General features: G+C 34.8%; 1 protein-coding gene across 4 annotated transcripts in view; it reads left to right on the top strand.

Moving 5' to 3' along the window:
- The first annotated feature begins 66 nt into the window (after positions 1-66).
- Positions 67-20,784, top strand: part of Usp37 (ubiquitin specific peptidase 37) — an 84,198-nt gene continuing 63,480 nt past the window's right edge. Inside the window, exons 1-5 of one of the 4 annotated variants that reach the window (XM_078018014.1) lie at positions 67-291; positions 4,940-5,035; positions 9,255-9,478; positions 13,415-13,586; positions 19,345-19,442. In XM_078018014.1, coding sequence (XP_077874140.1) covers positions 9,323-9,478; positions 13,415-13,586; positions 19,345-19,442 — 426 coding nt within the window. In that variant the 5' untranslated portion in view covers positions 67-291; positions 4,940-5,035; positions 9,255-9,322. Of the gene's footprint in view, positions 292-4,939; positions 5,081-9,254; positions 9,479-13,414; positions 13,587-19,344; positions 19,443-20,784 lie in introns of all 4 variants that reach the window. The other 3 variants (XM_021729931.3, XM_040267811.2, XM_021729932.3) reach the window with 3 other exon arrangements.

Raw genomic sequence — 20,784 nt, 5'->3', positions numbered from 1 at the left:
CATGGGTTGGGCGTCTCTAGATGCTGGAGCGGGGCGAAGACGTAAGAGGGGCGGAGTTTGCAGCCGTCGCGCACGCGCCTGGTCTGGTCGCGTCGAGTATGCGTGCGTGCGTGCGTGTTTGCGTGTGGTCACAGTTCCCGCCATCAGCCGCTCTCTCTGTGTAGGGGGAGTGAGCCGCCTAGCTTTTCTGGGCTCAGTGACCCTTCCTTCTGTACCCCTGGCTCCTCCCCCTCCACGCGGACTCTGTGCTTCCGGCAGGCCTGTTCCGGGGCTTCGGACCCTCAGGCTCAGGTAAGGCGCCCAGGGCAGCTTCTCAATTGAGCCGTTTTCTCTACCCCCCTCCCCGGTGCAGTCCGCCCACTCAGCGTTCACTCTTGTGGAGTTCGCCCAGCCGCTGCTCAGCCGGCCCGCAGCTCCTCTGCACTCTCTGGGTTTCACAGGTACCCTATTTGGGTGTTTCCCCTAGACTTTCTCTCTCCTTTGACCTGATCTGTACTGTCACTTGCTCCTTCTGCATCTCGAACCTGGTCCCTTTTCTCTGGGGCTGTCTTCGTCCGCCGCTTGCCCCCTAGTAAGGCCTACTGTCTGATTAGGTGACTTCGTTGTCTTATATTCATCAGGTCTTGGACATGATACTTATTCTCTGTCTTGATCATTCTTCGTCATTCTCTTAATCGTCTCCATTAAAAGGCATGGAGGGTATTTTTGTCGTGCATTTGCTTGCATCCCATATGTAGCCATCACATCAAGCATTGATTGCAAAATGCTGTATTTTGGAGTGATGTTCTGTAGCAGTTTTGTGATATTGCTCTCCAAATTTCAGCTCTGTGTAAATGCCTCTTTATGGGTGGCAGTGCATGACAAGTCTTCAACTAGGAGAGATATCAAAGAGAGAATGTTAAATAGGCATTGTATATCGTGGGTTAGAGATCAGGGGTAGTCGAGGCTGAATATGTAGATATAACCTGTGTATGAATATATATGTGTATGTCTCTGCCATATAGATAGTTTTGAATGAGGTGCTTAAAGTGATTGTAGTGGTAGAAAAGAAAGGCACTTAAGATGGAGCATTTAGATATTCTTGATGTCTAATAACTGGATAGAGGGGATGAATCTTGCAAGAGATGAAAGAAGTCATGCATAGTGTCTGCTGAAAAGTAAAATTGAAGCTGGACTGAGAAACGCAGTGATGTAAAAGTAATTAATAGTCTTAGGGATGTTTGGGCTTAGTCCTAGTTCCTCTTTTGCTCTTCCATTCTTTCCTCAGTTTTAAATTCCACCTATGTACTGATGTGTTATCAAGTTTTATTTCCAGCCTATTTTGTTTTCTACTTCATATCCAAATAGCCAACTGTCTGCTTGACATCTCAACTTTTTTCTTAGGAATTTTAAATTGTAACATGTCTAAAACCAAAGTGTTGATCATTCTCTTCATACCCAGATTCTTTCTCCTCCAGTGTCCCGTTTCATTAAATTGTGTATACATATCTTCACTAGAAAATGAGGTATTTTTCCTGCCATGCACACATACCCTCTCCAAGTTCTGTCTATTCTACTTCTACTTCTTGAATCTATTTTTGTACTTCTCACTATCATTTTTCTAATTCAAGTTACAATTCTTCCTACCTGGGCTTTATATTTTTCTGACTCCTAGCATTCTCATCTATAAAATAGGAATAATAAGTTTGTACTTTACTTGATTGTTATGATGATTAAATGAAATAACCATGGTGAGCACATGACACACATAAATTGGTAAGAATTAGTTGTTCTTGTAATTGTTGTAAGCTGAACAATTTCAGTACTTTCCTATCTAATTGCCTAGTTTTTTTTCTCATTCTTGTTTCTTTCTACTCTCCTTCCTAAACAAACCACATCACTTCTCCACGTAACAATAATATATGATTTCTTTTCTTGAAACCCTTTATTGTATTTTCCTGTTGCTAAATGCCTATTACATTTAGGATAAAATTTCAAAATCCTTCCTGTGATCTGCATCTGCATAACCTGATTCTTGTTTGCTTCATCTTACACCATCCTTCTTTCTGTCACCTCTAGTAGCCTAGTATACCAAATCATGTTCCAGTATAATGCCTTTGTTTATATTGATCTGTTTACCTGAATTGTTCCAGTGCCACCATCTCCAATCAACTCATTCTTCAATTTTTATCTTCAGTTGTAGTTTCTTAGAGAATAAAAACAGCGAAAAAAAATCTTTTGATTTTTTTTTTTGTTTTTTTTCCCCCTTCTGAATCTTCAGGTCTTAAATCATAAGTTTCATCATGCCCTGCATTTTACTTTATATCATTTTTCAGAACTGTAATTATAGATTTATTTTTATGTTTATTGGAAGCCTCTCATTGGCATATGAGAGTGATTATTTTATTTTTATTCCTCAAGAATTTGTTAAATGATCATGTATGTAAGAAATTTTAAAAAAAGAATTTGTTAAATGAATAAGTAAACTAGAACTTGCTATAAGAATCATCAGGTCTACTTTCTGATAGGCCTTGGTAGGTTCAGTGATAGACATACGATGGTTTTGAGGATCTGTTTGCTCGCACAAATCTCTTGTGTTCAAATGTATGTTATGATCCTCTGTTTTTGTTTCTGATTTTGAATAATCAATAGTATTTAATGTGATTTTGAATAACTAGTAGTATTTAATGTAAATCAGGAAGTTAAAAAAGTTGTGTCTTAGAAGTGTCAACCTAATGATATTCTTATCATGAGAAACACTTTTTTCCATTCTGCAGACAAATTAAAGGATGCATCCAAAAAAGGGGCAGGGTTTCAGTTTTGAAAACTTTTTTTCCAACTCTACCCCCTCACTGGTACTAGCTAGGAATTGAGCCCAGGGTTGCTCTATCACTGACCAACATCCTTTTAAGTTTTATTTTGAAACAGGGTCTCACTAAGTTGCCCATGCTGGCCTCAAACTTATGATCCTCCTGCCTCAACAACCTAAATAGCTGGGTTAATAGGCATGTACAACCATGCCTGACATCCAACTTTGGGTACTTTTACACCAAATTATGTTCCACTTCAGGGCCTTTGTGTATATTGTTCTGTTTAGTTGAATTATTCCAGTACCACAATCCACAGTCAACTCATTCTTCAATTTTCAGTTAAGTTGTAATTTCTTAGAGAACATAAACTTTTTATGAGATTTTTGTGTCTCATAAAATTATTCAGATTTTAAACTGCTCGAATTGAAGATAAACTTTGTCTAGACAAACATCCTTCTTTACTCTCAACTTTAACATTAATTTTATCTCCATTGCACATTTGTTTTATGACCTTTTTATTAGGAAAGAAAGCCCTTGGGTATCAGAATAGTGGTGTATATATTTTAACAACAGGTTAAAGTATGAGACCAGTGAAGGTGAGGTTTTTATAAGTAAGAAAAAATTCATACTTAGGTCAATTCCTAGTGAATGAGAAATGAAATATTAAAATCATTTTTTAAAATAGAACTTGTGTTGAAAAATAGGGAATAAAAAATAGACAATATGCAAATGTCAGGCAGTTGAATTTATTTTCTAAGTAGTGACAAGCTAGGGAAAAAGTTTGAGATGAAATTAGTACCATCAGTCACAAATATTTAGCACTTACTAAATGTTTGTTATTTTGTTAGAATATAAAAGTTCTGTGTCTATGTGTCATTACCCCCACCCCTGCCCGGCCCCTGCACCCCCCACCTTAGGGAGACAGTTAAGGAGACTAGTACATACTTTGAAAAATTTGAAAAAAAAGTATTTTTTCAGAAAAGATATTGTAGTATAAAGGATTCGTTGGCAGAGAAATCCTGAGAGAATGGGGACTTGTAAAATGATTTCAATTCACTGATGAGGATGAACTGTGGAAGTGGTTAAAACCGTGGGTTCTTATCAGAGACACATAGCTTTGTGTCTTATTGATTCTGTATTCATAAATTACCTAATCTCTCTAAGCCAGTTTTCTCATTGGTAAATTAGATAATTTAGTAATGATCCTTGTCCTTTAGTGTTATTGTGAAAATTAAATGAAGTAATGCATGTATGGCACTAAGCACTGTGCTTAGTAAATGTTGCATAATGCATATTTAATGCATTGATGGCAAAATGATGACTTTCTGAATTAGGGTAGTAACTATGAAAAGATTGGGTTTTAATATTAAACCTGATGTTAAGATTTCTTGCCTATATGATGGTAGAAGGAGAAAAGTATGAACCTTTCAATGAGGCCGTGGACTGCATCTTCTCTCTCTTTCTCTCTCTCTCTCTCTCTCTCTCTCTCTCTCTCTCTCTCTCTCTGTCTCACTCACTCTCTCACACACACATACGTGTGTGTATATATACACACACACACACATACATGTACATACATATATATTCCTACCACTTTGTAGTTTACTCAGTACTAAATGATCAGATTTTTAAAGTTGATGTTGTTGCATTTAATTAGGCAGTGAAGGATGTTTGGGTAGAATTTCAGGGCAAGTTCAGGCTTTAAAAAAAGGTCTAAAATTGAAAAATAGGTGTTTTATTTTTTAAATTTTGGAAACAATTTTACTAACTTTATTTGTGTAAACACATCATGGAAGTGATGTTTTAAGACTAAGATGTCATTGTAGCAGTGTTTATAAAGACAACAAAGGCTATACTTTTGCTCAGGCTTCTTAGTTTCAAAATGTAGCAGGAATAAATAAATCAGAACACAAAAGGTGATCAAGGTGCAGGCTCCTCTGTAGTCCCTTATTTACCACAGCAGATCCGTTCCTAAAATTGTTGATGTGCATGCCTGTATGTGCATCATTTTAAATATTTTCAGTAAGTGATTTGTGGTTTGTAAATCATTGAGGGATTAACTGTTATATAAATGATCAATTTCTTCTTTCTTAAGTTTTAATTTTGTATATTGAATCATTTTTAAAAAGGCACACTTATATTTTCTTTAGCTGAGTTGATGGCTCCTGGAGAACTGGCATAGCTGCAGAATATGAGTAGTTTCCCAAGAAGAGTGCATTGCCTTTGGCACAAGGATCAGAATAAAGGTGAATTGTTATTACATAGGGCTTTTTAGTAAAAGTCACTGAAAAGTAAGTCATGTTTTTGTTTTTGATGTTTCCAAGAGTATATGCAAATCAGTGAGAACTGACAAGATTTCTGTGTTTATTTTTTAGTAATAATTTTATGTTTTAGCATGTTTTCTTGACCACAGAATACCCTCTGAACAATGTTTTCAAAACAGCACCTTAAATGTAGCATTTAAATAAATAAACTGGTTATAGAAACATTTTTGCAATATTATTGATTGAGCTATGATGAAGTGTTGCAACTTGTACCATAATTTTAATTGCAAAGAAGTTTAGGGAAAGGGGATACTCTTAGAACATACTTAGAGAATAATTCATTTTAATTATCCTCTTTCTAATATTGCTTTGATTAGAGAATTAGCATTATAGAGTTCAAGGAAACTTTATCTTAGGTTCATAGAAAGTTTAACTTTTACTAAATCATGCTTCGTACTGAAAAAGAAACTTAGTTTTTTTCCTGTGACCAAGAAGGGCAAGCCCTGATAATGTGATGAACGTACAAAAGTAGTTATTGTTAATTCATTTAGTGCAAAAGCAGGTAGCAGACTAAATTGAGGCGTTAAGAAAAAGGTTTATTATATTAGTTCTATTCATTTTTTAAAATGTTTTTAGTTATACATGGGCATAATATTTTATTTCATGTATTGATTTTTATGTGGTGCTGAGGATTGAACCCAGTGCCTCACCTATACGAGGCAAGCGCTCTGCCACTGAGCCCAACCCCAGCTGAGGTTCTATTAATTTTATGTCATGCATGGTTTAGTTTTTTTCCTTAGAAAAGGAAAGGTTTCTAACAGAAATGGTTAAGAAAATGTTCGTTGTCTAGAGTGCACTGAAGCACACTTAAAATCCCAGCAACTCAAGAGGCTCAGGCAGGAGGATTACAAGTTTGAGGCCAGCCTCAGCAATTTAGCATGACTCTGTCTCCAAAAAAAAATAAAAGGGCTGGAAATGTAGTTCAGTGATAAAATGCCCCTGGATTTCATCCCTTGCACCAAGAGAAAAGAAAGAAAATGTTTAGTATCTAAAGTAAAATTTTATGCAGTTAATCAAAACTCTGCATCAGAATGTTTGAGAGGAATAGACAATTAGCTAGAAACAGAAGTAACCAGTAACATTTTTATTTCTCATTTATTTTAGTGAACTTTGAACTCTTCATCTAAATTTTATTAAATAATGTCATTTTTAATAAGTCAAACTTTAATAATGGGCTTATTTTGGCAGCCTGACCAATAAATAATGAGAACATAAGGAAAGCTGAGGGAAATTGACAAAAGAAAAAACTGTTAATATGGAGTTTCATCATTGAGCAATGAATAACACTAGTTCCAATTTGGGAAAGCTTACTAGGTTCTTAAGTATTGCTTTCTGTTACTGCATATTAATTCATATTAATAAATGATCAGTCTTCCATTGAGTTATTAACAAGATGTTAGGACAGCTTTGCACTCAGTAGGGAAGTTTAGATGCACATAGAAAAAGCTTTAGATGTAATCTTCAAAAAATGAGTTACATATAATACAGCACATAGCAGTACTCTTACAAAGAGCTTAGATATAATCCTACATTGGCCATATAAAAGAGATTTATGATTCTGCTATCTGCTATTGTATATTTTAATAGCAAATTGAATAAAATTAGTGTTATTTTGTTCATTATTCTTGAACAATGAGTTTCTGTCTCCTGTGCATCAGACGTTGTCTTAGTGGGGACAGAGAAATTAAAGAACATCTTCCCTGTCTTCAAGCTGCAGAGTCTAGATAGACAGACAAAGAAATAAATAGTTTATAATACAATGTGATAACTATTCTGCTAAAAGTAACTAAGCTAACACAACAGGAAGACAGAAGGATTTAAACAGTCCCATTGTGGATATGGGGAAGAAAACAAGTGAAGAGTTAGAAAAACTTACTTTAAAGAGTTGAGCCTTGATTTTAGAGCCAAGAAAAAAAATTTTAAGAGGGCCGAAGATGGGGAAAAGAATAAAAAATTTTCTAGACATCCACCACAGAGTGTACAAGTGTATATATGGAGTTAGGGGAAAATTGCAAACAGTTCAGATGATTGGATTTTGGGGAAGTTTATTGATATTGGGAATAGAGAGGTAATCAGGGTCTAGATCATGGGACCTTTATATCATGTTAATGAGTTTAGACTTTATTATAAGGACAGAGGAAAGCCATTTAATGATATTTAAAAAATGTGATATGATTTGATCTATAGTTCATTATAAAACTGTATGAAAAGTATATGGAGGTAGAATTTACAGAACTACCTACCATTTCCAAACTAATACCAATAATCATCAAGAAAGAAGTCAAAGAACTGTCATGTTTCCGGCATGGAATCTATGGTAGAAGAGCAACCACATATTCTTTGCAGTGTTGAGAAGTAGAGTGCAAATGATTTTAAGGACATACCCTAACAACGAAGCCACAAATAATTAATTTCAAAAAAAATTATAAATACAATTTTTATTCAGATTTCTTCAGTTACTAGTTTGAGCAAAGCAAACTATATTAATAGAGAGGTTTGTGTATGGTAATGAGCTCAATTATTTTAAGGAATTCATATGTTCAGCCACTTTTACCAATATCTAAATCTGTCCATAGTAGGCACTCAGAAAACTCTGATGAGATGGGTGAATTATAATAGAGAACTTAAAATGAATAATACTTTTTAACTCTTCAAAGTTTTTTCCACATCTCTTTTAGCCCCAGTTTTTTGCTCAATAGTAACTAAAGGCCTTGAACAGGGGCCCCCCTATGCTGTGTCCTGCCTACAGGTGGATTTTGTTTGATTCATAGTTTTCAAATTAAGTTTGAATTCATTATTCACAATTTAATATTCACAATTTAAAATTTAAAACTTTTATATAAAAGTTGAGAGTCTTCATTTTCTTGAAAAAGAAAATGATAAGACAGTGCTAAGTTCACTACTGCTACATGCTATAATTGGCTGGATTGGTTAGTAATTGTTCATGTTTTACCTAAGTCATTACTTGGCTGTTCCCTATAGGCAGTTGAGTGGGTGACTTTCATTAACATCTTATTTATAGAGGTTTTTGGAGAAAGAGGAATTGTAGACAAGAAATAAATTCAGTTAGTGAACAGTGACTCCATTAATATTAATAGTACTGTCAGCTGAGTGCCTAATATATGCTGTTTCATTCTGAAATATTACAATATTTTCTATTCTTGTTTTGTAAATAGAGAAGGTATGTTACAAGTTAGTAATTGACAGACCTGGCTCCTGATTTCTAGATCTCATGTTTTTCCTTGTGTAATTCCTTTTCTAAATTTTCTAGATGAGCTATGAAGGCAAAGGCATTGTTTAAGGATTTTTAATTTATTCGATTATGAGCAGCGATCATTTTAGGGGCAGTGTGTTTTTAAATGTTTGAAATGGTATAAATTCAGCTTAGCAATTTTAGATGGCTGAATATTTATGTATATAACACTTTCTGCTATTACTGTTATTTATTTACTTGCTGGCTTTTGGCAAAGCTAGAAGGGTCTGAGACATCCTATCATTGCTGTAAGTCATTTTTAAGTATTAAAAGTTCATTCAGGAATGTATTTGTCAAAGTTAAGAATAGTAATGTTAAATATAAATGGTAGGTGGCTCTTAGGAAGAGAGCAGTTTTTGTTCTTCCTAAAGATTAAATGTTTTTCTCAAATAATGTAATTCTGGAAGTTAGACTAATTTGATGATTCTCAAACATTTTTATTCCTTTAATGTCTTCTATACATGAAGTTAAGACCTATAAACATTCATAAAAGAAGAAAAGAATTCAACACCATTTAATAATGGTGAGGGCAATCACATTGAGAAAGACATCTTCTCTTGTTCCTAAATTGATGTGTCATTACTGGCAACAACTGTTTATGCATTCTGCAAAATGTAGAATTTAGGAACTAATAGGCGTAGGTATTGGACTCTTGGCAAAGAAGGAAACATGTACAGAAGAAATTAAATGTGGTTAGATGCCATCATTGAATGTTAGTATCTGCTTTTGTTCTTTGTTACCTATATTCTACAATTGATAAGGGCCTTGGAGATTGCTTCATAAAAGTGTTTACTGAAGTAGAGAAATACAAGATGGTTCATTAAGTATTCTCTTTTAAACTCTAATTTAAAAAAACTTTTAACTCTCTATTTTATTTTCCTTCTTTAGAACCTGTCAGGTGAAGGTATATTTTTGCTTTTTAATTTGGCTAGAAGCAATTTATTTTTAAAGAAAATATGTCTCCCCTGAAGATACATGGTCCTATCAGAATTCGAAGTATGCAGACTGGAATTACAAAGTGGAAAGAAGGATCCTTTGAAATTGTGGAAAAAGAGAACAAAGTCAGCCTAGTAGTTCACTACAATACTGGAGGAATTCCAAGGATATTTCAGGTATTAACTAAATTTTTTTTTTAATTGTTCTTGGATCAGGTCCATCAGTAAATTGCTAAAGACATAATAAGTAACAGAGTAGTCTCTCTTGTTTCTCATTTCCAAGACACTAATACTTTTGTGTACATGATTTATAAAGTATTTAGCACCAGTATTGGCTGTGTATAAGAGAGCAAGAAATAGTCACCCAGTATTGAAAAGAAAACCAGTGTGCAGGAACTTAGAAGGATTATATGTTTTTAAATAACTGCATTTTTAAGTTATTTAAAAAAAAACACATTAGGACAAGCTTAGTCCTAATCCTTTTTTCTTTTTATTTTTTTTAGTTGTTGATGGACCTTTATTTTATTCATTTATTTGTATGTTGTGCTGAGAATTGAACCCTGTGCCTCATACATATGAGGCAAGCACTCTACCACTGAGCCACAACCCCAGCCTTCCTTTTTGGTTTTAATATAGATGATGAATTCATCATTAGGTTAGTATTTACTTTTAAGAGGATTTACTAGTGTCTTTTAAAGCCAGTGTGTATTTCCTAAATAATTCTGCCAAAAGTCATAGTATGGAGTATTTAAGGATAATTGTTCAAGATTGTTTAAATGTTTTCTTATAAGATTTTGAAGGATCCTCTTTATTTTATCACTACAGAAAATTGTTAATTTTGTTTTCACTTTTCTACTGATTCTCTTTTGTAATATGAGTTACTTATATGTTGAATTTAAGAACATAATGTCTGCTGGGTGTCGTACACATCTGTAATTCCAGCTATTCAGGAGGCTGAAGCAGGAGGACCTTAAGTTTTATGCTAACCTAGGCAATTTAGAGAGACTGTCCTGGAATAAAAAATAAAATTAAAAAAAAGATCTGGGTTAGAGCAATCCTGGGTTCAATCCCCTGTACTACAAAAACAAAACAAAACATAATGTCTCACATTTTTCTGTCCTTAAAAATCCTTTATTGGCTAGCATGTGTACAGCCCTGGGTTCGATCCTTTATTTATTTTATGAAGCAATAAATTTTAAAAAATTTATTTATAAATAAATAAAAATAAACAAAAAAATCCTTTATTGGGCCTTTAATAGATGAATGGATAAAAAATGTGGCATATATACATAGTGGAATATTACTCAGCAATAAGAGAATAAAATCATGGCATTTGCAGGTAAATGGATGGAGTTAGAAAAGATAATGCTAAATGAAGTTAGCCAATCCCAAAAAACCAAATGCCCAATGTTTTCTTTGATTTAAGGAGGCTGATTCATAGTGGGATAGGAAGCAGGAGTATGGGAGGAATAGACGAACTCTAGGTAGGGCAGAAGGGTTGGAGGGGAAAGGAGGGGGCATGGGATAATTAATGATGCTGGAATGTGATGATCATTATTATTCAAAGTACAGGTATGAAGATATGAATCTGTGTGAATATACTGTGTATACAACCAGAGATATGAAAAATTGTGCTTTATATGTGTAATAAAAATTGTAAGCATTCTGCTGTCATATATAAATAAATAAAAATCTTTTAAAAAAATCTTGTATTGGTTAATTAGGTTATATAAAAGTATAATATTTGTTCTAAACTAAAATACTCTGTTGAAGAGCAGTATATAACTATGCTTAAGAAATAAAAATCTTCATTTGTCTTTGCTTTTAACTATGAAAATGAATTGTTTATGATTTTATATATCGGATAAGTTGGAGGTGGTGACTGGTAATTGAAATATCTACTGATTGTTCATCTCAACAAAAGAAAGTTGTTTTGAAATGGAATCATTTTTTTCAGTCCTCAGCCAAGGTTGACACTGAATATTTGAATAGTTAAGCAAACATAGATAGGCGCACAATGACTATATTTGCATTCCCAGCCTCATCTCAGTTCTGGGTCAGTTTACATTCAACAGTCATTTTCTAACCATCTACAGGTTACTGTTGGGGATTCTGTGGTAAGGGCTAAGAATACAAAACTGAACGAAACACCATTCCCCTCAGTTAAACATAACCAAATGCATTTTCAGCTGTGAAAGTATTTCAGTGATACTGAGCTAACAAAAGAAGTGAGTGGTTTGTACTCTGGGAATTTAGAGGATAAATAGGAGTTTTCTAAACATAGTAGAGGTAAGGCAGAAGTAATTTCTCTACATGGACAAACACAAATATGAGTCAACATTCAGGGAAATAGGAAATTAATTTAAAATAAGTGGGCAGTGGGGAGTGGCAGATTTTGCTGATTCTTCTTTGTCCCAAGAGTATCTCAAGTTCTAAGGAGCCAAGCATCTCAAATTAATGTCCTTTGGGGATAGACAAGACATGTAGGAGATTTCATGGGAGATTAAGAATGAAAAGTCCTAAAGAAAGGAAAAGGTAGTGAAAGAAGCAGGAGGAAGAAAGGATTGTCAAAAGACTCAGCTCATTAGATTTAGGAGGTGAGAGAGAAAGAGTCTGGGGAGATTCCCTATCTGAGAGAATGGCAGTCCCTTTTGTGCATTCTGTGAGGGGTAAAAAGAAAAAATTGTGGTTTGAAGATTGAGAGAGATGAATTGTTTGAGATTTCAGGCATTCAGAAGGTAAACAAGCCTGGAGTTCTAACGGAGAGGTCTGGACTTGGGATAAAGAGTGGGGAACTCTTAGCTAGTTGCAGTAGTGCACACCTATAATCCCAGAGGCTTGGGAGGCTGAGGCAGGAGGATTGTGAGTTCAAAGCCAGCCTCAGCAATGGCGAGGTGCTAAGCAACGCAGTGAGACCCTGTCTCTAAATAAAATACAAAATAGGGCTGGGGATGTGGCTCAGTGGGTACCAAAAAAATGAGGGATTTAGCTCAGTTGGTAGAGTGTTTGTCTTGTATGCACAAGGCCCTGGGTTCAATCCCCAGCACCACAAAAAAGGAGTTAGGGCTACAATTGTGGGGGCTACATGGGATTTTCAGTTGTTGAAGTGACCAGTTTCAGAATTATTCTCGTTAATGAGCAAACTTGTCTACTTACATTTAACTCTAATTTTTTAAAAAATGGTAAATAGACTGATGTAATGTCTTTATGTTACCTATTTTTATGTTTTACTAGAGAAAATCGGTAAAATAGTTTTTCATTTTTATCTAAAAAGTGACAAAGAATATTTCTAATTAAAATTAATGAGTGTTATTTCTTTTTTATACTGTTTAAAGGATATGTCTTCAGCAAAAGGCAGCTTTAGAAACCTTTGTATAGGCTTGGGATGTGGCTCAAGCGGTAGTGCACTTGCCTGGCATGCACACGGCGCTGGGTTTGATCCTCAGCACCACATACAAATAAAGATGTTGTGTCCGCCGAAAACTAAAAAACAATAAATATTAAAAAATATTCTCTCTCTCTTAAAAAAAAAAGAAAGAAACCTTTGTATGTTCTGCTAAGGAAGAATATTAGAGGATAAGGCTGGCAGGGATAATTTAGGTAATAAAGAAACTAAAAATATTAGTATTGTTGAAAGTTTATTTTTGATGTGTTTTTAGAGTGAGGATGGTGGCTTGGATTAATGTATCCTTTTACATTGCAACTACATAAATGATTTACCAAATAATCTTGCAAAGTGTTTGTTCTAAGAAAAAGAGAGTAATCCAATTTGGTTTTCTGTCTTGGTGATAGTATAACTGTCCAGGCTCCAAAAATGGTTAGCTCACTGGTTAGCTCTCGTAACTTTAGAACTATATCTTAAAATAGGAATTTTCTGCCATAAGGCAAGAGAGCTAGGATTATTTTCTAAAGTCAAGTTTAGAAGTTGTTTGTATCTTCTAAAAGCTTAATCTTTGATTTAAATGTGTCAAGAAATGGGAACTCTTTGGTTAAAAACAGATTGAATTAGTATGGAGAAGAGTGAGAAACACAGAGTTTAGTATTCATTATATAATTTATTGTACTTAATTTATATTTTTGATGTTAAGATAATACTTCTTTTGTTTTTGTCAGCTAAGTCATAACATTAAAAATGTGGTGCTTCGGCCCAGTGGAGCAAAACAAAGCCGCCTAATGTTAACTCTACAAGATAATAGCTTCTTGTCTATTGACAAAGTACCAAGTAAGGAAGCAGAGGAAATGAGGTCGTTTCTAGATGCAGTTCATCAAAACAGACTTCATTCAGGTAAGCACTAATCATCCCAGGGTCTGATATGATGAATACTGATAAAGTATTCAACAAAATATTGGTAAACTGAATTCAGTAGAACATTAAAAAAGGGCTGGAGTGGTGGCTTAGTGGTAGAGCGCTTGCCTAGCCCGTGTGAGGCACTGGGTTCAATTCTCAGCACTGCATATAAATAAAGGAATAAAATAAAGGTTCATCAACATCAAAAAAAATATTTTTTAGTTGTCACCACCCCAGCCCCTAAAAAAATATTTTAAAAAAAGAACATTAAAAGAACTAATTGTACACCATGACCATAAAGAATTTATTCCTAGGATGCAATGTTCAGATATGAAAGTCAGTTTATATAATATATCACATTAACAGAATAAAGGACAAAAACTGTTGGATCATCTCAATTGGTACACAAAAAGAATTTGACAAAACTCAACATCCATTCATGATAAAAACACTCAACAGACTTAGAAGGGAACAACTTCAATGATAAAGACCATATGTCAAAAACCCATAGCTATCATACTCAACAGTGAAAAAACTGGAAGCTTTTCCCCTAAGATCAATAATAAGACAAAGCCTGGGTGTGATGTTGCACACCTATAATCTCAGCTACTAAGGAGGCTGAGGTAGGAGGATTGCAAGTTTTGAGGCCAGAGTGGACAACTTCTTTATCAAGACCCTGTCTCAAAAAGAAAAAAGGGGGGCTGGGGATGCAGCTCAGTTGATAAAAGTGTTTGCCTTGCATACAAGGCCCTCAATTCGATCCCCAGCATCAAAAAAAAAAAAAAAGAAAGAAAGAAAAAGGGTTGGAGAAATAGCATGGTGGTAGAGAACCCCTGAATTTAATCCCAGTACTTCAAAAAAGAAAAACAAGGCAAGGATGCCTGCTCTTGCCACTTCTAGTCAGTATAGCATTGGAAGTCTCAGAGCAATTACTTAATAAAAAGAATCCAAATTGGAAAGGAAGAAATAAAGTTATCTCTGTTGGGCTGGGGATGTAGCTCAAGTGGTAGCACGCTCGCCTGGCATGCGTGCTGCCCAGGTTCGATCCTCAGCACCACATATAAACAAAGATGTTGTGTCCGCTGAAAAATAAATATTAAAAAAGAAAAAAAAATTATCTCTGTTTACAGATGATTTCATCTTAATGTAGAAAGCCCTACAGATTCTATAAAAATATGTAACTAGGAAGGGAGGAAGATTTAAATTATAATGGGAAAAGTTACCTTATTGCATTAATCTTAATACACTTGCCTATTTATGAATCTGTGTAAATCTTATTCCTAAATTTTATTCTTCCTGTGAAAACTGAGTTCTATAGAAAATCACATAATATACTCATGTCCTAAATGTATTTATAGGCATTTTTGTTTCAGGCTCTATCATGAATACTTTTCTAATATTTTATAGTTGACAAAATTTTACTAGAGTATTTCTCAATTTAAGTGTAACATTAAAAACATTAGAAGGGTTGTGAGTGTAGCTTAGTTGAGCACATATTTAGCAGGTACAAGGTACTAGCTTGAATTCCTGTCACCAAAAAATCCCAACAAAACTCATAAGCATTAGAAAATTGAAATGTAACAGCATTACTTTTTATATTTAGTTGATAATGCTATAATGCTATTTGGCACACTGATTTTTTTTTTTAGTTGTCAGTGGACCTTTATTTTATTTATTTTTTATATGGGGTACTGAGAATCAAACCCAGTGCCTCACACATGCTAGGTAAGTGTTTATCACTGAGCTACAGCCCTAGTGCTGGCATAGCATTTTTATAAAATAAAAACTTTGTGATTGTTTGCCATTTAGTACTTACTCATTTGTGCCACCAAATCTAAGCTAAGTGCACTTACTAAGCAATTGGATTTTATTTATTTTTGGTGCTGGGGATCAAACTCAGGCCTCATATAAGCTAGGCAAGTTCTCTGTGTATCCCCCCAGCCCCTAAACAGTTGAATTTTATTTTATATTTTTTTTAAGAGAGAATGATAGAGGGAGAGAGAGAGAGAGAATTTTTTTTTTTTAATATTTATTTTTTAGTTATTGGCGGACACAGCATTGTTGTTTTGTATGTGCTGCTGAGGATTGAACCCAGGTCGCACGCACGCCAGACGAGCGAGGCGCTACCGCTTGAGCCACATCCTCAGCCCAACAGTTGAATTTTAGAATCAAGAAATTGAGGACAGTACTATTTAAAATTCTTAGGCCAGGTGCAGTGGCATATGCCTGTGATCCCAGCATCTCAGGAGGCTGAGGCATAGAGTCCAAAGTTCAAACCCAGCCTCAGCAACTTGGCAAGGTATTAAGCAAGTTGGTGAGATCCTGTCTCAAAAAGTAAAAAAGAGGGGCTGGGGATGTGGCTCAAGCGGTAGCGCGCTCGCCTGGCATGCGTGCGGCCCGGGTTCGATCCCCAGCACCACATACCAACAAAGATGTTGTGTCCGCCAATAACTAAAAAATAAATATTAAAAATTCTCTCTCTCTCTCTCTCTCTCTCTCTCTCTCCCCTCTCTTAAAAAAAAAAAAAAAAAAAAAAAGTAAAAAAGACACCCCTGGTGTCTTTTAATCCTAGGTACTAAATAAATAAATAATAAAATTCTTCAACTATGTCAGGAATTTTGTCTACATTTTTGTTTTTCTTTTATTCCATCATATCAATGATATTGACTGAATTGCTATCATAAAATTGATGTAAGAAAAGCATGTCTTTAAATGCATTGCAGTGGAAAGCATAGTAGACAGGTACCCAAGCTTAAATAACAATTTTGGGTTCAGTCCTACCTCTGATTGTTATTTCATTTGTGGTTTTAGACAAGTCACTTAACTTAGTTTCAGTTTCCTCGTCTCTAAAATGAAAGTTATATTATCTTAGTATTGGGGCATTTTAAAGAATGAGGGCTCATTTATGTAAAATATGACTGTGTGAAGCAAGTCATTCCTATTATTAAAATTGCTGGCTGTAAGCTTGATACTCATTCTTTGATCTTGTACAACTCATTTTAATCTTTTAGATTTAATTACCTTAGCTTTCCAAAGGGGATTTTATATACTTTGCAGGGACTAGAATAAGACAATGAATATAAAAATACTTTGAGAAATATAAAGCATTTAATATTATTAAGTGTAGCATTCAAATGAATGCGGAAAAAACACTAACAGTTGGTGAACTCTGTTTATAAACAAAGCTGATAACTAATCATTTAAGATGGTAAAACAAAATTTTTTATCTCACTTTTATCCAAATAGATTCAGATTGATTGAAAATTTGAATGTGAGGGCTGGGGATGTGGCTCAAGCGGTAGCGCGCTCGCCTGGCATGCGTGCGGCCCAGGTTCGATCCTCAGCACCACATACCAACAAAGATGTTGTGTCCGCCGAGAACTAAAAAATAAATATTAAAAAAAAAAAAGAAAATTTGAATGTGAAAAGCTAAAATGATTAAGTATTATTAAAAGGTGGAGTTAGCTAGGCATGGTGATACAGCCTGTAATCCCAGCAGTCTGGAAGACTGAGGCAGGAAGATCTCAAGTTCGAGGTCAGCCTTGGCAACTTACCAAGACTCTTGACACAAAAAGGTATAGAGATGTAACTTAGTGGTAGAGTACCCCTGGAATCAATCCCCAGTTTCATCCCCAACACATATACACAATCAAGGCTAGCCCCAGCAATTTAAGGAGACCATATACTGGAATAAAAAAGGTGTGTGGAGACTGGATTACAATATAATCTCTGGTTGGAAAAGACCTTCCTGAGTACTACATAAAAATGAATTGCTCTGGGGATGTAGCTTAATGGTAGAATGCTTGGCTAGCATGTCTGAGGCCCTGGGTTGGATCCCCAGCATCACATGAATACACACAAAAACAAAAAACTCTGGACTGTATAAAAACTTAGACAGTGTCTGTATCAAGGGGGAAAAAAAGACAAAGGAAGAAAATTATTAGCCAGAATGATATATTAATACCATTAAAATACAAAGACATTTTTCAAGTTAGTAAGAAAAAAGACAACTCAATAGAGAAATGGACAAAAACTGCAAAATATTCAGGAAGAAAAATAGATGGCCGTTAATTGTAAAATAATTTTCCAACTTCAGTAATTAAATCAAATTCTGTCACAATGACATTGATGTGAGGGGAAGCATGGAGATGTTCATGTATTTGATAGGAATTTAGATACATTTTTTGGAAGACTGTGTACTAATGTCAGTTTGGTTTAAAATGACCCATTAACCCAGCAACTGTTATTCTAAGGAGTTTATTCTACTGAAATTATTCTATTGGGTTGAGGTTGTGGCTCAGAGGTAGCATACTCACCTAGCATATGTGAGGCATTGGGTTTAAGCCTCAGTACCACATAAAAATAAAATAAAGGTTTTGTGTCTACCTACAACTAAAAAGTAAATGTTTCAGAAATTATTCTATTAGTAGAAGAGGAAATGTGGAAGGATGTTAAATATTGTTTGCAATTTTGAATAAACCTTCCAAAATAATCATCAATGGGAAATTTGCAAACTTTTATATAAAAAATATAAACTATTTTGTACATCTTTGTGGGATTCCATGTGAAGTTTCAATTAATGCATACATTTTAATTAATAAACTTGTAGACAGTGCCTTAGAGTGTGTTATTGGAGGTGTGTCATTATTTCTGACATATTTCCTTGGCATCTGGAGTCAGTGTTCATGCTCTAAATAGTGACTGGGCTGGGGATGTGGCTCGAGCGGTAGCGCGCTCGCCTGTCATGCGTGCGGCCCGGGTTCGATCCTCAGCACCACATACAAAACAAAGATGTTGTGTCCACCAATAACTAAAAAAAATAAGTAAATATTAAAATCGTCTCTCTCTCTCTCTCTCTCTCTCTCTCTCTCTCTCTCTCTCTCTCTCTCTCTCTCCTCCTCTCTCACTTTCTCTAAAAAAATAAAAAATAAAATTAAGAAAAAATAAAGTTTAAATAAACAGTGACCTTTAACTCTTTCAGACTGTTAATTACCAATATCATAGGAGAATTTCTAGCATTTTCTTTTTTTTTTTCCCTGTGATCTCAGCGACTCAAGGCTGAGGCAGGAGGATTGAGAATTCTTCATCAAAAGCAAGGTGCTAAGCAACTCAGTGGGACCTTGTCTCTAAATAAAATAAGGGCTATGAATGTGACTCAGTAGTTAAGCATCCTTGTATTCGATCTCTGGTACCAAAAAAAAAAAAATTGTCCAGGCTCAAACTTGACATCTTCATTTCTCAGCCTCTTGAGTACCTGGGCTTATAGGCATGTGCCACTGCACATGGCTAGTATTTTCCTTTTGGTTTGTAAAATTTATCTCCTATTACATGATCTCACATTTTTGTGTTATCTGTTTCTTTACTGGGGAGTTTTATTCTTTTTGGGGGGCGTGGGCAGTAGTGGCAATTAAACCCAGGAGTCCAGGGATGCTCTACTACTGAGCTACATCCCCAGCCCTTCAAAAAAAAAATTTTTTTTCTTTTTAAATTATAATTTTGAAACAGTCTTACTAAGTTGCTTAGGCTGCTATCCTTCTGCCTAAGCTTCCCAAGTAGCTGGGATTATAGGTATGTACCATTGTGCTTGATTTAGCACACAATTTTAATTACTTTATATCTCAGGTGTATATTTTTATCAGAAAGAATTAGTTGTTCTATCTTTTACACTCTGTTTCTTCCATTTCTTCAATATTATGTAATAATAATAATGCTATATCTTTTTATTAAACTAAGTATTTTGGATTTTGTTCACCAGCCATGAAACCTCAGGGCTCTGGTAGTTTTGGAGCCATTCTGGGAAGCAGGACCTCGCAGAAAGAAACCAACAGGCAGCTTTCTTATTCAGACAATCAGGTATGTTCATTTGAATCTTTCTAGCTTATTTAAAAAGATGATAATTATATACAGATATACTAAAAGGTTGGAAGAAGTGGAATTTAGGTTATAATGGCTAACATTTCTGGCATTGTCACAGGATATTTTCCCCAGAGCTGAAATTCATCATTTTGGCCACCTTGATTTCTTCCAATTAGTTTTGTGACAATCTAAGGTTTAAGTACAATTTTTAAAAGCATAGTTTTGGGGGGCTGGGGTTGTAGCTCAGTATTGTGTCCATCTACAACTTAAAAATAAATAAATAAAAAGCTTGACTTTGGAATTAGGTATGGGATCAAGACTTGATGTGTCACTTATTAGTTAGGGGTCATTGGAAGTTTCTAAAGTATCCTGAGCTTCAGCATCTACTCGTAAAATTGCAATAACAGTAATATTTCAAGGATTGCTGTGATATAATTTATGTAAAATTATTTAATTCATTGTATACTATACCGCATACTAACAACCTTAGAAATGTTTGCTACTATTTCTGTGATGCACTTTGGGTCTGTTCTACATTAGGGACTTTGCCTGTATACTGTATGAAATAATTCTGTTTTGTTGAGAACTTCTGTTTACTTTTTAAATAGTTTTTCTTTTATACGTATTATTCTGCCAGCAATGAGATGTGCTGTGTACCAGTAAATCATACTAATGCAACTTGGCAGTACTTATGTCTCTTTTGTGTTGCAAAGGTAAGCCAAGCATAAAGTTAGAAACTTTAAATCTCTTTTATATGTTAATTTAGGAGTCCTATTGGCTTGGCAAAAAAGTGATTACTAGTCCTCTTCTGGACTAAGCAATAAATAAGAAAAAAGTTTTGTTAGAATTGTCATAAATGAGATTTTGGGGGGATTTTTTATTGAGGTATAATTGTCATGTAGCAAATTGTACATATTTAAAGTATAATTTGATATGTTTTGACTTAGGTATTAAACCTTAAAATCATTGCCATAATTAATGCAATGAGCAGAACCATAATCCCAGTAAGTTTCTTCATCCCTCTTTGTAATCCTCCTTCCTCCCCCTCTCTCTGGTCCCTGTTTGGAAACAACCACTGTTTTGCTTTCTGTCACTATAGATAAGGTTGTATTTGATGTAGTTTTCTGTAGGTGGAATCAGTTTGTATTTTGGGAGGACTTTTGTGCGGAGAGTCTGTATTTTTCCCCACTGAGCATAGTTATTTTTAGATTCTTACATTTAAAAAATTTTTTTAGTTGTCAGTGGACCTTTATTTTTATTTATTTCTTTGTGGTGCTGAGAATCGAACCCAGAGCCTCACACATGCTAGGCACTCTACCACTGAGGCACAACCCCAACC

The sequence above is a fragment of the Ictidomys tridecemlineatus genome, chromosome 7 (genome assembly GCF_052094955.1).
Source record: "Ictidomys tridecemlineatus isolate mIctTri1 chromosome 7, mIctTri1.hap1, whole genome shotgun sequence".
NCBI lineage: Eukaryota > Metazoa > Chordata > Mammalia > Rodentia > Sciuridae > Ictidomys > Ictidomys tridecemlineatus.
The sequence above is the reverse complement of the archived record's forward strand: the minus strand, read 5'-3'. Positions and strand labels throughout refer to the sequence as shown.